At 43.2% G+C, this 15,117-nt stretch overlaps 2 protein-coding genes across 2 annotated transcripts; one reads left to right on the top strand and one right to left on the bottom strand.

Annotated features, from left to right (window-relative positions):
- Positions 1-3,502: 3,502 nt before the first annotated feature.
- On the top strand, positions 3,503-10,646 carry LOC306888921 (protein APCDD1). Its single transcript, XM_079447500.1, has 4 exons — positions 3,503-3,680; positions 4,110-4,632; positions 7,540-7,861; positions 9,300-10,646. Exons 1-4 carry the CDS (start codon positions 3,505-3,507, stop codon positions 9,731-9,733), a joined length of 1,455 nt encoding a protein of 484 aa, XP_079303626.1. The 5' UTR covers positions 3,503-3,504; the 3' UTR covers positions 9,734-10,646.
- Positions 10,259-13,999, bottom strand: vapa (VAMP (vesicle-associated membrane protein)-associated protein A). The gene is made up of 6 exons (XM_079447501.1): positions 13,582-13,999; positions 12,390-12,542; positions 12,201-12,304; positions 11,688-11,768; positions 11,406-11,585; positions 10,259-11,183 (listed from the first exon to the last, which is right to left on the bottom strand). Exons 1-6 carry the CDS (start codon positions 13,637-13,639, stop codon positions 11,022-11,024), a joined length of 738 nt encoding a protein of 245 aa, XP_079303627.1. The 5' UTR covers positions 13,640-13,999; the 3' UTR covers positions 10,259-11,021.
- Between the last annotated feature and the right edge of the window lie 1,118 nt (positions 14,000-15,117).

The raw sequence follows: 15,117 nt of genomic DNA, 5'->3' as shown, positions 1-15,117 counted from the left end.
GTGTGTTTGTTTGTTTTTTGTGTGTGTCTCTGCGTGTGTGTGTGTGTGTGTGTGTGTGTGTTTGTTTGTTTTTGTGTGTTTCTCTGCGTGTGTGTGTGTGTGTGTGTGTGTGTTTGTTTGTTTTTGTGTTTGTCTCTGCGTGTGTGTGTGTGTGTGTGTGTGTGTGTTTGTTTGTTTTTGTGTGTTTCTCTGCGTGTGTGTGTGTGTGTGTGTGTGTGTTTGTTTGTTTTTTGTGTTTGTCTCTGCGTGTGTGTGTGTGTGTGTGTGTTTGTTTGTTTGTTTTTGTGTGTGTGTGTGTGTGTCTCTGTGTGTGTATGTTTGTCTCTGTGTGTGTGCGTGTTTGTTTGTTTTTGTGTGTGTGTTTTTGTTTGTTTGTGTGTGTCGGTTTGTTTTTTTTGGGTGTGTATGTGTCTGTATTTATTTTTGTGTGTGTTTGTTGATTATGGGATGTTACTGAAGAGGACATACAGAAGGCATATTGTGTGATTGTGTGACCCGGCAGGGGCTCAAAACCCTTAAAGGGTTCACAGTTCAGTCAGACATTTGAAGTCTCTCATCAGTTATTGTGTTTGTAAAAGTGTGTGTGCGTGTTTCTTCAGTGGAACACAAAAGAAGATATTTGGAGAAACGTCCATACAGTGGAAGTCAATGGAGTTCTGTGTTGTTTAATGAATTCTTTTTTCTGGGTGAACTCTTTATGTTAATCTTTTCATTACACGTCTTTATGGGGTGGGGACAGATATATTCTCTCGTTCTCTCGCTCCTCACAAGAGAACGAGTTCAGTCACACAGGCAATGAGGAGCAGGATCTCCTCCTTCATGTGGTTTATTAGATGCTTTTGACATGGAAAACATATTTACATTTAAGATTCATTTTGACAATAAAAAGGAATTCTATTAAGATTTGATGGAGTTTGTGGCATTGGTTTGTGTTTAAACCATTAAGAGTTCTGGATGTAAACTCAGTTCACATGCTTCTTATTTACAGTTCTGCTTTTGATTCTAAGATCCCAGAAATCCACTGTGCTGATTCTTGAAGGGTCGATGTGAACGCAGAAGTAAAACCGGTTTAACTGCTCACATTCTTTCAGTTTTACTATGAATTTAATAAAAGTTCAAAGCGGCTAAAAGCTTTGTGAATAATAAAGAAACATTTAAAACGTTCAGCAGTTTTTAGGACACATTGTGTGATGTTTCACACAAGAAATGTTCACCCGGGTAGAAATTAACCACAGAATTTACATCAAGGACAAACAAGATTTATTCTCTTCTTTCAGAAATGAAAAACACGCTGGCCTTGTGAATGTGGTTGTAATTCTCTGGTGTGGATTTTTTTGTGTCTTCAGATGCTGTTTGTCCTCAGGATTAGTAACTATGACGCCTCTCTTTCTCTTCTGTGATTTGGTTGTAAAATCATCTTTGCTCGTTCCAGAGAGAAACTGTTCTGTAGATGCTGTCAGACGAATGGTGGAGGTGTTTGTGTTTGTCAGAGGAGCAGATGCTGAAGACGCTTACATCTGTCACAGCAGCTCGCCTTCAGTCTGTCAAACTATCTGCTCAAAATCAAAACACTTCTCTGGGATTAACAACACATTCAGCCTTTGAACTCTCGGCTAATGATCCATTCTGGGCTAATAGCGGACACGCTCTTCAGTTTGCACTCATACATTTATTCATCGCATCTGATCAAGTGGCGTTTTCATCTGATTAAAGAAACACGGCTTTAAGAAGAAGTCCTGCTGGCTCCTCGAGCATCACCTCAACGGGGTCATGTGGCCATGAGGATTTGGAAAGGGTCATTAAATCGACATGTTGTTTATTTATTGCAGATTTTTGTTTCTTGAGCTCCTGTAGATCTGTGAAATGTTTTCCTCACACATATATTTTTGGTCTTGTCAAACATGTTCAGGTTCCCCGTTGGTTTGGTGGCGCAGGAGACATGAAGCAAAAACAAGAGAGAGAGAGACTTCATCATTACAGGAGAACATGATAAAACTCTTGGTTAAACTCTTGGGTTGTAAATGTCACACACACACTATATATACACACATATACAGACAGAGAGAGAGAGAGAGAGAGAGAGAGAGAGAGAGAGAGGGAGAGAGACAGAGAGAGAGAGAGAGACAGAGAGACAGACAGAGAGAGAGAGAGAGAGAGAGAGAGAGAGAGAGAGAGAGAGAGAGAGAGAGAGAGAGAGAGACAGAGAGAGAGAGAGAGAGAGAGAGAGAGACAGAGACAGAGAGAGAGAGAGAGAGAGAGAGAGAGAGAGAGAGAGAGAGAGAGAGAGAGACAGAGAGACAGAGAGAGAGAGAGAGAGAGAGAGAGAGAGAGAGAGAGAGACAGAGAGACAGAGAGAGAGAGAGAGAGAGAGAGAGAGAGAGAGAGAGAGAGAGAGAGAGAGAGAGCATACGAGTGGCTCCTTACAGTGAATCTGTTCAAAGAGTCAATTCACATGAACGCGCATTTAAATAAATGAACACGATTCATCCAGAGGTGTTATTCATTAAGGGGTGTCGATCTATATATTATATACTTGTCTTTTATTAGAACTGTAATATAATGTTTAGGTATTGTTATTTAAAAACGTGTAGTCCCTATATTGATCATTGTGAGGTTAATAATAATTGATATTTACAGTAATGCTCTACTCTCATGGAGAAACGCTATAATGATTGATATCTGACAGATATTACAGACACGAATCTTTTGAATCGTTCAGATGACTCGAGGATCCGTGAAGCGAGCGTGAGGGAGCGCAGTTGTGTCATGATCAGACTGAGATCAGACATGAGAAGTGTCGCTGTTATAATGAAGATCAGACTCGTAACTCTACATTAATTGTCTCTGTGGATGAAAGGAGCGGGAAACACACCGAGAGAGCGCGAGACAAACTTTAACGCACGGAAGCTTCATCGCGGTCCATTTCAGTCATAACTTTATCTGCTTTTCTAAAGATGTTTTCTTTTAACCGTCTTGTTATTCTGGTCTCGGGTAAGGAAGGCAATGTCGTGTTTAATACTGTTATTAATAGAGATAAAACACATATCAATGTCTGTCAGATGCGAAGAGATCCGTGAATTTGTGTTTAATACATTGATCAGATTTGAACTTCTGATGAATCTTTAATACCTTACAATATTAGTTCTCTATAAATCACATATGGCATGATTTGTATTTATATGTATAGAGTAGAAGGAATTTACATCGATTGTGAGACACTTAACCCGTGTGTGTGCGAGCGTGCGTGCGCGCGCGTGTGTGTGTGCGTGCATGTGTCCACAACGATGATAAAAGTATGAACATGTTATTTAATGTGTGTATCAGTCAGTAGGCTCCACAATAAAACACCTTATAAATGAATTATTTGAAATGTTTGTGTGATGGTTTGGTTTATTGGTGATATAGTTTGTACGGTATACATTGTGTGTGCGTGTGTGTGTGTGTGCGTGTGTGTGTGTGTGTGTGTGTGTGTGTGTGTGTGTGTGTGTGCGCACAGGCTGGTACATGAGCACGTGTGTGTTGGCGGTCAGTGGCGGTGGTCCGGTTCTGTTGGAGAAAACCTCTGCTTGGCTCTCGGCGGTCAGTCAGTGTGAGTCCAGACTCAGAGATCTTCATGATGGACGTGATCATGTGACCGTACACATCCCTCCTAACATCACAGGTCACTGGGTGTCAGACAGGTGAGGTCATCACTGTATCTACAGTATTTGAACAGCTGTATGCCAATTCTATGGTTTTTTGACCATGTATATGTGTAATATTTTAATCATTTAAAGGCAAAAAGGAAAAGCCTGTCATCATTTATTCTGTCTCTCATGTGGTTGTAAATCTGTATGTGAGTCTTTCTTCAGTGAAATGCAAAAGAAGATATTGTGAGAAATGTCTCAGCGTTTGTACAATGGACACAGATGCTTTTGTGTGTAACACCTTTACGGACGAACTATGTCTTTAATGTAATATTGATTTGGGAACACTATCAAAAATACAAACACTTGGAGCGTGATTGTAGTGATCATTGAGTGCTCCATTATTCCTGTCTGACAGCATCACTGTACCGCGGTACTGCTGTGGTATTTTTCTAATGGAATGATTTATTACTGTCACTGCAGCTGTGAGGTGAGACCCGGCCCAGAGTTCCTCACTCGCTCCTACCGTTTCTACTCCAATCACACCTTCCGTGCGCTCCAGTTCCACTACCAAGATCCCCACTGCACTAAGCCCAGCTACACGCTCCTGATCCGGGGAAGCATCCGCCCGCTGCAAGCCTCCTGGGTCGTCCGCGGGGGCACAGAGTCCGAATACCGCCTGAGCCGAGTTCTGCTGCTGTGTCACGGCCTGGCGGCGGACGTCCAGCGGCGCCTGGAGACAGCCTGCGACCTGCAGGGGGCGCTGCGGCCGGGTGAGACGTACGAGCTGTGGGACGAGCGGTGGGCGTCGCAGGGTCGTGACTGCACCCCTGGCTTAGACTTCAGCATGCAGGAACTGCAGCTCATGCGGCTGGAGAGGCGCTATCACCATGGCAACCCCGGCAGAGAGGCGGAGGAGCTGTTCCTGGGAGATGTCCACACTGAGCGTGCTCAGAGGAGACTCCACCGGCCCTCTGGCTACCAGACCCCCCTACAGAGCAGCAAGGTCAGAATCTCTGCCACTGCACGGCGCGTGACGCGTCCGCTGCTCCATATTGATGCGCTTCATCTGTCTGAGCGCAGAGCATTAATATTAAGAGCAGAGAGTTCAATGGTGTCCTATACTGTCACCTGGAATAAAAGAAAAGAAAAGAGAGCGGAAGGCCGAATAGAATAGAAGGTCATGCCTGGGCTCCATTTCATCAGGGTGAACAACTGTCCATCAGTTGTTTTGGATTAAAGGCGTCTGCTAAATGAAGAAATGAATCATGAGAATCTTAAATCACACCGTTGATGTAACTGTGAGCAGTTCATCCGGTGTGAAGAACAACATGAGTCATCAAAATAAAGTCACTTGCTCACTACATGAAAAACTTCGAGGCCCCGCCCCTCAGCCACCGGTCAGATCTCAAATTCATGTCCTGAATGTTTTCTCAATGGACCCCCGGACCACACATACTGATCAAATGCAGAGTATGATGCACTTCTGGATAAAAGCTTGTTTTTTCCAAATGCATAAATGTATGACACGATTATTGTGGCCATATGAATTCACAATAACAATATCCAACGGTCATATACGACTTTAATTTTGGAGTTTTAAGTACACCTCAAAATAATCACAAAGTCAGAGAGAAGGATTCATATGAAATTAAAACCACCAGAACAGGATGTTATCATTTGTGCTGTATTAATATAGTACAGTATATCAATAATCACATGAACACTTATTGTGTATCGTGACAGCCCGATAGTGTCCACTTTAAATGTTAATGATGTTTATAATAAATGAATAGTGATAGAGATCAAGTTGTTGGTGAGACATGACGACAGGACATCATTCCCCTTCTTCCATTTGAGTTCTTATATAGTTTGAATGACTATTATTAGTAAGACTGACTGTGTGAGTAGACGTGTGTACAGCGCGAGCGATGATGATATGATCACAGACTCAATGCATTTAGACCAACTGAAAACAAAACTGAGGAAGAAGTCTTGAAGCTTCAGACGGAGGAATGATTTATTCATAAAGTGCCATGTTTGCTGAAGTTAAAGTTTGTATAAAACATGACATTGTGCTGAATGTGAGATGTGACATCGGCTGTTATTAATTCATGTGACGCCTCGCGCATTTCACATTCACCAGCATCCTTCACTGTAATTTCACTTCGGTATTACTCTCATTCCCCGTCGCTCCTCTTCTGTGGTTTAAATCCTGTGATTTCAGCCATGTGGCTTCAAAGGGAATGTGGAAATAGTGTTTGCAAAGGCCAGTGGTGTGGAATCCAGCGCGCCGACAGGAACCTGAGATGAGCTTTTCTGATGGATTCATTTCTTTCATGTGAGCACGAGCGGCAGCTAAAAGTGGATATGAAACATGTAATGCAATGTTAATGAATTCTACTTCCATGCTGAATAATTGATGGGTCGAGCGTTTCTCTCTCGTCTGCTGTACGAACACGTGTGAAGGACTTTCTTTTCCCATGATTCATTGACATTAATTCACACATTTCAGAATCTGATCACGTGACCACCTAAAGTTCTCATCAAACACATCGCTGAGGACAAAACACAGATTCATTTCTGTGAGATTAAACGAAGGAAAAGGGAAACGTTCAAGTCTCAGATATTTCACCCATAGTCGATGTGTCAAACTGAGCTCTTCACATTTCTCATCAAAGAGGATACAATCTACATTCATTTACACCTCCATCACTCTTCATGTGTTCACACTCTCGTTTGATTCTCTTTACACATCTGACTTGATGCTGAAATGAAACACGACTGTGAGCATGACCCTTTCCAGTGGTGGCCCTTGTGTTCTTCTGTGATGTCTGCCTTCATTCAGTCGTGTGGGTTGTGGTAAGTGTTGCAGATGATGTCACTGCAGCTCTCAGCGGAGATGAGACGTGCTGTCACGTGATCACAGAATAAATCTCACCGCTGAAAACTTTGAAGTCTAAACTTTAATCGCTGAGTCTCTTCGCTGGTTCACGGCGTGCTGTGCTGGTTTGAGTTCTCGCTGGTCTTACGGGGCTTTAACTTTCTGTTCTGTCTGTGCTGAAGGTGCCGCATGCCAATGACTTTCAAATGAGGTCAGAACTTGAAAATGTGCTGCTGTCATTATTCTGCATTCATGTGATGTGTTCTGTCTTTTTGCTCCTGCTCATTGATATTCAGCTACGTTTTATCGCTCCTTTTGTTTCTTTAAAAAAAATAGTTGTGTATCGTTTAAGTTTCAACTTAGTCTCGGATGTTTCTCCTAAAATGGATGAGACTGTTATTGTGTAAACACATGAAGAGTCTGTCGGTGTAAATGAATGTAGATTGTAGAGGTCAAATCACATCTGCTTCTGATGAGACATTTTTGAGTTGATATTGAGATCTTCAATTTTGACATCTTTTGATCACAGACGTGACACATTGTTGTCGTCTCTTCTCAAACTCTCATGACAGACACATTGGTCAGATTGACTGGTTTTCTCAGGTGAAATCAGGGTCCTCATTTATAAAACGTGCGCACGCACAGATTTGATCGTAAAGTGTGCATACGCAAAAATCCACAGCAACGTTCATATTTATTAAAACGGTGACACATTTTGAGAAATGATTGTAAAATCAAATGTAGAACAGTTTCTAAGCAACATTTTACATTCATTTACATTTATTCATTTGGCAGACGCTTTTATCCTTTTTTTATTTACAGTGTCACATTGCTGCAGAGCAATCAGGGCATCTAGGAGAAATGATGGAGATATTAAAAATATCCCATCAGTGTTTTGTCTGAATGATAGAGCAGTAAACTGAACTCGTGTTTGTGGGCTTTCATTTGCTAGTTATATTTCAGTTGTGGCGTTCAGCAACATCAGAAGATCAAAATAATTCAAAATCATTTGTATTTTCTTGCTTTCAGACCGATGACCGTCACTGCAGAGTTTGTCAAATGATTGATTCAGCCGATCTTCATCATCCTCCTGTCCTGCCAGCCCAGAGGAACCGAACGGTACGTCTCCATGGAAACTGGGTGAGCACACGATGTGAAGTTCGCCCGGGCGTCCTCTTCCTCACCCGATATCTGACGTTCCACGAGGAGAGCGGCACATGGAAAGGACAGTATGAGCATTTCTCTGACCCCGTCTGCAGACACCCGACCTTCAGCATCACAGCCAGTGGATATTACATCAGAGGAGCTCCTTCATTCACTGTCATGGGTGCTGTAGAGTTCACCTTCACAGGTACACACGTGATTCGCAGAGCACAGTTTCATTCCTTTAGCTGTGTACAGTCTTTAAGATGACGACCTGCAGTCTTGTGATGTTCATTTGTCCATGAGGCTGTTGAGTAGAGATCAAATGTCACCCGAATCCCACCGGGCCGCACCTATCATCCGCACCCGATCATCACTATTCATTGTAATTCTTTGTTTTAGGCGTGATGTCAGCGGACCATTCGTTTGTCATCAGCAGCTTCTGTGACGTTAGAGCTAATTTGCACATCTCTGATGAATAATACGCTGATCTTAGGCTGCTTTTGATAAACACTTTTAGTTATAAATCAAACGTTTGGCTTTTCTCAGATTTGCCGACCGTTTCTAATCAAATAAACACAGGCTTTAGTACTCCATTCAGACTTTAATGGCAATATCGCTGTTTCTGTCATTGCAACTCACAAACTATATGATCAGCCCGATGCGATGACTGGATGAACATCGGAGCCAGCACGGTCCAGTAGATTAAAAGTTTCGCCTCCATTTCTGACTCCAGCTTTAAGTCGCCATTCTAGCGACGCACCTTTTTTTTTAACTGAGAGCCAGCAAATGATTGCCTGCCTGCCTGATGAAAATGCATTTAAAATACGTTCATATTTTAGAGAATGTAGTTAATATTTGCATAATTAATGACCACTTATTCACCCGCAATTAATCAGACTGTACTTTTTTAACAACATACCCACCCGCCTGACCCGCGTATATAGCTGCAATCCACGCATATCTACTGTCCCGTTCGTCACAGTTTAGTTCTCAGAACGTGCTCACGAGTGCCCCTGTTGGAAAGAGTTTCTACTTGTGCACGTTCAGGAGGTGTGGAACCTCATCATGTGTGGATTTGACTGGAGGTGTTATTAAAACAGACAGAGAGCAAACTGCATTTCTCCAGATGATAGAAGTTGAAAGGGTTTACAAATGTACAAGCGGACCTGAAGAACTCAACACGTAACACAAGCCAACTCAGGATTACTGAGGGTTAACATGGTCAAGATAAAGATTTTACAAACATTGTTCAGAGTCAGAGACACATTGGAGTAAATGTGATGAGAAATGTTTGAGTTCATATTGAGATCTTCACTAATATTGACTTTCGATTGCAGACGATCCGAACACTGTTGACGTCTCTTCTCAAAGTCTCATGACAGACACATTTCTTACTCGTTTTCTCAGTAAAATGATATCAGAGACTTTTTGAGTCAATTTGCATCTCATTGATACCATTGAGATATTAAATAGACAGATCATCTGCGATTGTTCTTTTAGGTTTTCACTTTTGTATTAATACAGATTGTGTAGAGAAGTTGATTAGTGTCTGATGATGGTGTCTTCACTCACAGCTGTCGTGTGTTTTGTAGTATAAGCGGTGGCGTGTACTCTAGATTCTCTGTTGTCTCATTCGTTTCTAGTGACACACATGAAGGTGACGCCGATGGATGTGGCCACCACGTCTCTGCTGAACGTCTTCAGCGGTCATCAATGTGGAGCGGGGGGCTCGTGGAAGCTGGCCGTTCAACAGGACGTGACATCAACGGCTGGTTGTGCCGCACTGGGAATCCGGCTGCCACACACGGAGTACGAGCTCTTCAGCATGGGTCAAGACTCCGACGGACACATTCTCCTCCATAACGGCCAGAGACCCACCAACGGCTCCAGTCCTGATCAACCCCACAGACGGGCCACGTCCTACCAGCCGCCTCTGATCCGCTGCACCGGCGGCCAGAAGGGGGAGCCGCACGTGAGTAAAGAGGGAGGCCAAAATTTCAGACTCAGCAATGGATGTGACATCATCACAGCTTTATTTAATCTCACCTTATTGATCGTATTAATCACGTTCATGTAGCCGTGATGATCTGAGACCGTGTCGCTCCTTGTGACTCGGGTCAGCCCATTTGTTTGCACTATTTGAAATATTTAAAGACTCATTATGTGAACTGAATAATCTGTGTGTGACACATGATGTGTCCTTACAACAGGTTCTACACAGTTGTGTGTATTTGGCCGTGACACATGCATGCGGTGCAGTGATGATGGTGATAATACTCTCTTTATTCACCTGTATTGTATCATTTTGGTTTTGAAGAGTTGAAATAAGCAATGAATTTAAACGACAGACAGAAACAGAATCTGCTTTTAAATGACGTTGATCTACACATAGATTTGGGAAACTCACGGTCAGTGTTATTAACGGTCACATTTAATGTATGAGTAGCAGCTCTGCATTAGGTCGAGTTGTTTTGTACAGCATGTTGTGTAACACGTGTGTATGAAGTGAAATATTTAACGTGAAAGGTGCATTTACAGAAGAAAACGTGTGGATTGTTTTTAATTATTAGTCTGCGTCACACAGAGACAAACATGCGATTCATGAGTGTTAAAGAGATTTTATTGAAGCAATGTTAAATACCACAGGACTGTAAAAGCTCATCTGTATTCAGTCAAGTTGCCTCACAATTAGATACATATAATTTGCATAAAGAAAAACTCAATGAAATGATTGAAATCAATGTTGGGGTCAGTGGAGAATGTGAGGAAAAACAAACACAGGAGACACATTTTTCCATCCGACTTCATCACATTCACTAAATCAATGTGAAGTTCAAGTGTTTCATCCAGCAACAAGTAGCAAAGATGATTGGTTTGTTTTATTACGAATCTGCATTTCCCATGTTTTGTCAAAAGATCGAAATTAACATGTATATGACACTTAAAACATTCCATTAAACTCTTAATAAAACCACAGAGAGGAAGAAATCACATCCTTTTATTTATTCATAGATTTCCATGAAGGTCTCTACACAGGGTGCCCTGTACAGGGCTGCTAATGAGGTTTTGACAAATGGACAGTTTCTTCTTCTTCCCCGACCCCAGAAAAACCCACCCGGAACCACAGAAAGCAGAATAACAGGAGAACTTGACGATCCTCTCGTGTGTGTGTGTGTGTGTGTTTGTTTGTTTGTTTGTGTGTGTGTGTGTACTAACCGTGTGAGAAAGGCAAGGCCCGTTTGAATGATCTTGTACACAGACACATGTATTGCCATCGCTTTGTGGCACGTCGGCACTGACGCGACGGTTATCGACAAAAACGCACGCAATGCTCGCCAGGCCCGGGGAACGAGGACACCGATGCCCTACAACACAAACTTTCCCAGGAAGAAGCCGATGAATATGGCGGCGATGACCACCAGCAGTGACGGCAGGGATTTGGAGGTGGGGTCTTTGCTCAGCATCACTGAAGGCTTTAAAGCGGAGGTGTCGAACTGATTGGTCCTCCTCATCCTCAGTCCTTCATCCTGATGAAACACAGGTAAACATACAGACGATACATTAGCACACGCTCACTACAGTAAAACTGATCCATCACAAGTGATTTTAGAACAGTGTTTGTTTCAAGCTGTCGTTCATGGTAATACTTTCATTTGATCTTCAGCCGGTGCAGGTCAGGGCGATATTCAGGAATTAAAATAAAGATTCTGTGTTTCTAATATAAAAGCGTTGAAGAAGCGTGAATATACCTTAAGCTGGCGGTTTTCTTCGAACAGTTTTCCCACTTCTGACTGCAGTCTCTTGCACTCCTCCACCAGTTTCCTCATCTCAGTGTCGTCCATAGACAGGCTGCTGGGTTTGGCTCCTGACGTGCCGTCCGCTTTAGACGCGTTGAGAACAGCAGCGCTTTTGCTTGATTCCTGTTCGTTCTGATCACACACGCACGCACACACACACACACACACATGCGCGTGTAACTGAGAACATCAGCTTCACTACAGTAGGACGAGTGTTTCAGAAAGAACTCTTACCATTCTGTCACTCTCTGAAGGCATGTCAAACACACAGCGCAGCTTGGAGTCCATCAGGTCATCAGGTTTGGCATCTTTCCACTGGATATGAGAAACATGACACACATTGCTTAAACAATATCTACAATGGATTTCTTTTGTAGTAACAATACAGTAGTAAATTACAGACGCTATCCAAATCTCTGTGATTTTTCACCCCCTTTGTGTAACGTAACAAAAAGTGCATAAAATGTTTTTATGAAATTGTGAATCTATCATGAATGTTCAATGCATCATCCAGCACTGACGTGATTTCAGTGTTGAGAACTGAGTAACTGTTTATGAGAAGAACATTGACGACAGTAACTTTAGTATTAACAGTGAGACGAAGATCAGCTGCAGATGTGAATAAACAGTGTTTGTGTACTGCATGTGTTTATTTGTGCACCTCTGCTGCCCCCTGCTGGATGATGTGACGTGGGGGCTGTTATGAAAGCAGCAACCTCATTTTAAGCAGAAAGATCCAGCGCTTACCATCAACTCAAGGTCTGATGCGCCGGACGGCGCAAAGATGGTCTGCACCATAAACTTGTGTTTGCTCTTCTCGTTCGGGTCATAATCAAACGGCTGGAGCATGACTGCAGAAACACACATCATCAACTCGTGAACGAATGACATCATTCAGAATCAGACGGAGCGTGCATGAGTCAGGCGACCTCTTACCTGAGATAGTGACCGTAGCGCCAGGGTCGATGATGCCGCTGTTGGGCCGAACGCAGTAGCGGCGAGGAGCCGTGGTCTTCACTTTGAAACATACTCTTCTGTCGGACGGATTCTTCAACTTCAGGTTGGTGGTTACCACATCTGTGAAAGGTCCTGCGCACAGACACCAGACAAAACCACAAAGAACCCAACGTCAGAAAACACTGCGGGAAGTGGGATTATCCTCCGTATGGAGACCCGTGTTTCATTACTTACTAATGACATGTTCCTAATATTGTATTCTGTATTTATTCCAACTGTATATCCTTCTGGTTAGACGTAAACTACATTTCCTTACACTGTACCTGTATATGTGTCATGACAATAAAGTTGAATCTAATCTAAAGTGTCATTACATTACTGCACAAATGACTCTTTCTTTCAACCGTGATCAGAAACGATTCAAGGATAGACATGATACGGCTCTTTCATTTATTCAACTACATAAATCATTCTTATTAACTGACTGCAAGTATACAATTGTGAGAAAGATACATTAACCGTTCATTTTAAAGTGAATAGTGTTTAGTTCAATGACATCTGCAGTAACTGTAATCCCTTACTTGACTTTTTCAAGGATTACATGATGTTAACTGACTGAAATGTTGATCTCGTGTCCACATTCTCTATAGATCTAGATCCTCTCTCTCTCTCTCTCTCTCACACCTGTGCTTTTTTCTATCAGCAGATATGAGTGAGTGATTCAACACCAGCACTGACACTAAACACTGGATCATCTCACTGCTTACGTGTACACAACAACACACACACACACAACTGATGACATGTGTTGTTATTATTATTATTGCGCTCGAGGAAAGAGTGTTAAAGCTGTACTTCTGAACACGCTTCAGATTGAAAGAACACATGGCGAGTGTCTTCCTGTCAGTATCGATCCTTCGGCAGTATTATCAACACAATACATTCATATTTCATGACGTCAGCACTAACGCTAACCCTCACGTCACAGAATCACACGACCTGCCGTTTAGAGATCAGCACAAGATTAAGTGACATAAGCCAACAAACTTCTTCGCGTGTCCCACAGAGGCCTGCGCATCTCCGAGGCTCGCGTTAAAGCGCATCCGGGGAAGAGACGCAGGCATGCGGCCGACGCGGCCTCCGCACACCGGCGGCAGTCGGACGCGTTTACCTCTGAAGCGGAGGTCGCCCGGCGGGTCGAGGATCAGAATCTGCTCCAGTTTGGACATGACAGTCGGCCGTTCAACGAGAGACAGTCGCGTGCTGCTCAAGAGCCCCGGCCACGACGCGCGCGCACTCACTGCACTCACACACCCGCGCAACGCGCTCACCACTTGCGGCAGGCAGACGCGGTAGCGAGCACGGCGCTACACGTCACTGAGATGGCGGGGAACGACGGCTGCTAATAGCGCTAATGTTCAATTAAACTCTTCCGTAAAAACACAGAAGCGACAATAAACCGAGTCTCTTCTGCGGCTGTGCGTAAACGGAGGCGCGCGCTGAATGTTGTGCGCATGCGCGAACTCGGGTAACACGTCATTCTACACAACAAACGACTCTTCGAGCAGAAACTGACTCACTGAACCCTTATTCATTCGTTTTCACTTCGGAGGTATAGCCTTTTAAAGATTTAGATAAAGGAAAAACACATTCTGGGTTTAATAAACATTCACACAAATAAAGACACACCATACAGAAATGAGAGTGTCCACTGATGTCCAGGTGCTTACAGTAAGGTTCAACAATAAACATTAAAGACATTTAATGACAAAACTATACTTTGTTTTGGGCAGATTTTTTTATTGTACTGACAGTTACGATGATGGAGCAGATGTGTACTTTATGTTTCTTATTAACTCCAAACTAAATTATATATTGTCATTTGCCTTCTTGGGTATGAATGTAACTAGTTAATAGTTACTTTCATTTCATTTATCTTCCCTTGAAAAGTAAAGTGAGGGATTACTCTTATTTTGTCTGTAATTTAATTAGTTACTTCTGAATGTCAAGTCAAGTCGAGGCTATATTTATATAGCGCTTTTGACAATTTTCACTGTTACAAAGCAGCTGTACATTGACAATAAGCAAAACATCTGAGGTTATGCAACTCAAAACACAGGTCAGATATCAGACACAGTATAAATTCCTATATGCGGTATATATTCCTATGGCTCCTGGCTGCGCCTAGAATTTCTGTCCATAAAAATTACGAACAGAACCGGCGACAAAGGGCAGCCCTGCCAGAGTCCGACATGCACTGGGAACAAGTCCGACTTACTGCCGGCAATGGGAACCAAGCTCCTGCTTCGGTCGTACAGGGACCTGACAGCCCTTAGCAAAGGACCACGGACCCCATACTCCCCGAAGCACCCTCCACAGGACGCCGCGAGGGACACAGTCGAATGCCTGCTCCAAATCCACAAAACACATGTGGATTGGTTGGGCAAACTCCCATGAACCCTCCAGCACCCTGTAGAGGGTGTAGAGCTGGTCCAGCATTTCACGGCCCGGACGAAAACCACACTGTTCCTCCTGAACTACTATCGGTTCTACTATCGGCCGTATAAAGTTGCGTATCATCAGCGTACCTATCGGCCATATTCTCCTTTCCAGTACCCTGGCATAGACTTTCCCGGGGAGGCCAAGAAGTGTGATCCCCCTGTAGTCGGAACACACCCTCCGGGCCCCCTTCTCAAAAAGAGGGAAC

Source organism: Barbatula barbatula, assembly GCF_947034865.1.
Source record: "Barbatula barbatula genome assembly, chromosome: 23".
Classification (NCBI taxonomy): Eukaryota; Metazoa; Chordata; class Actinopteri; order Cypriniformes; family Nemacheilidae; genus Barbatula; species Barbatula barbatula.
The sequence above is the reverse complement of the archived record's forward strand: the minus strand, read 5'-3'. Positions and strand labels throughout refer to the sequence as shown.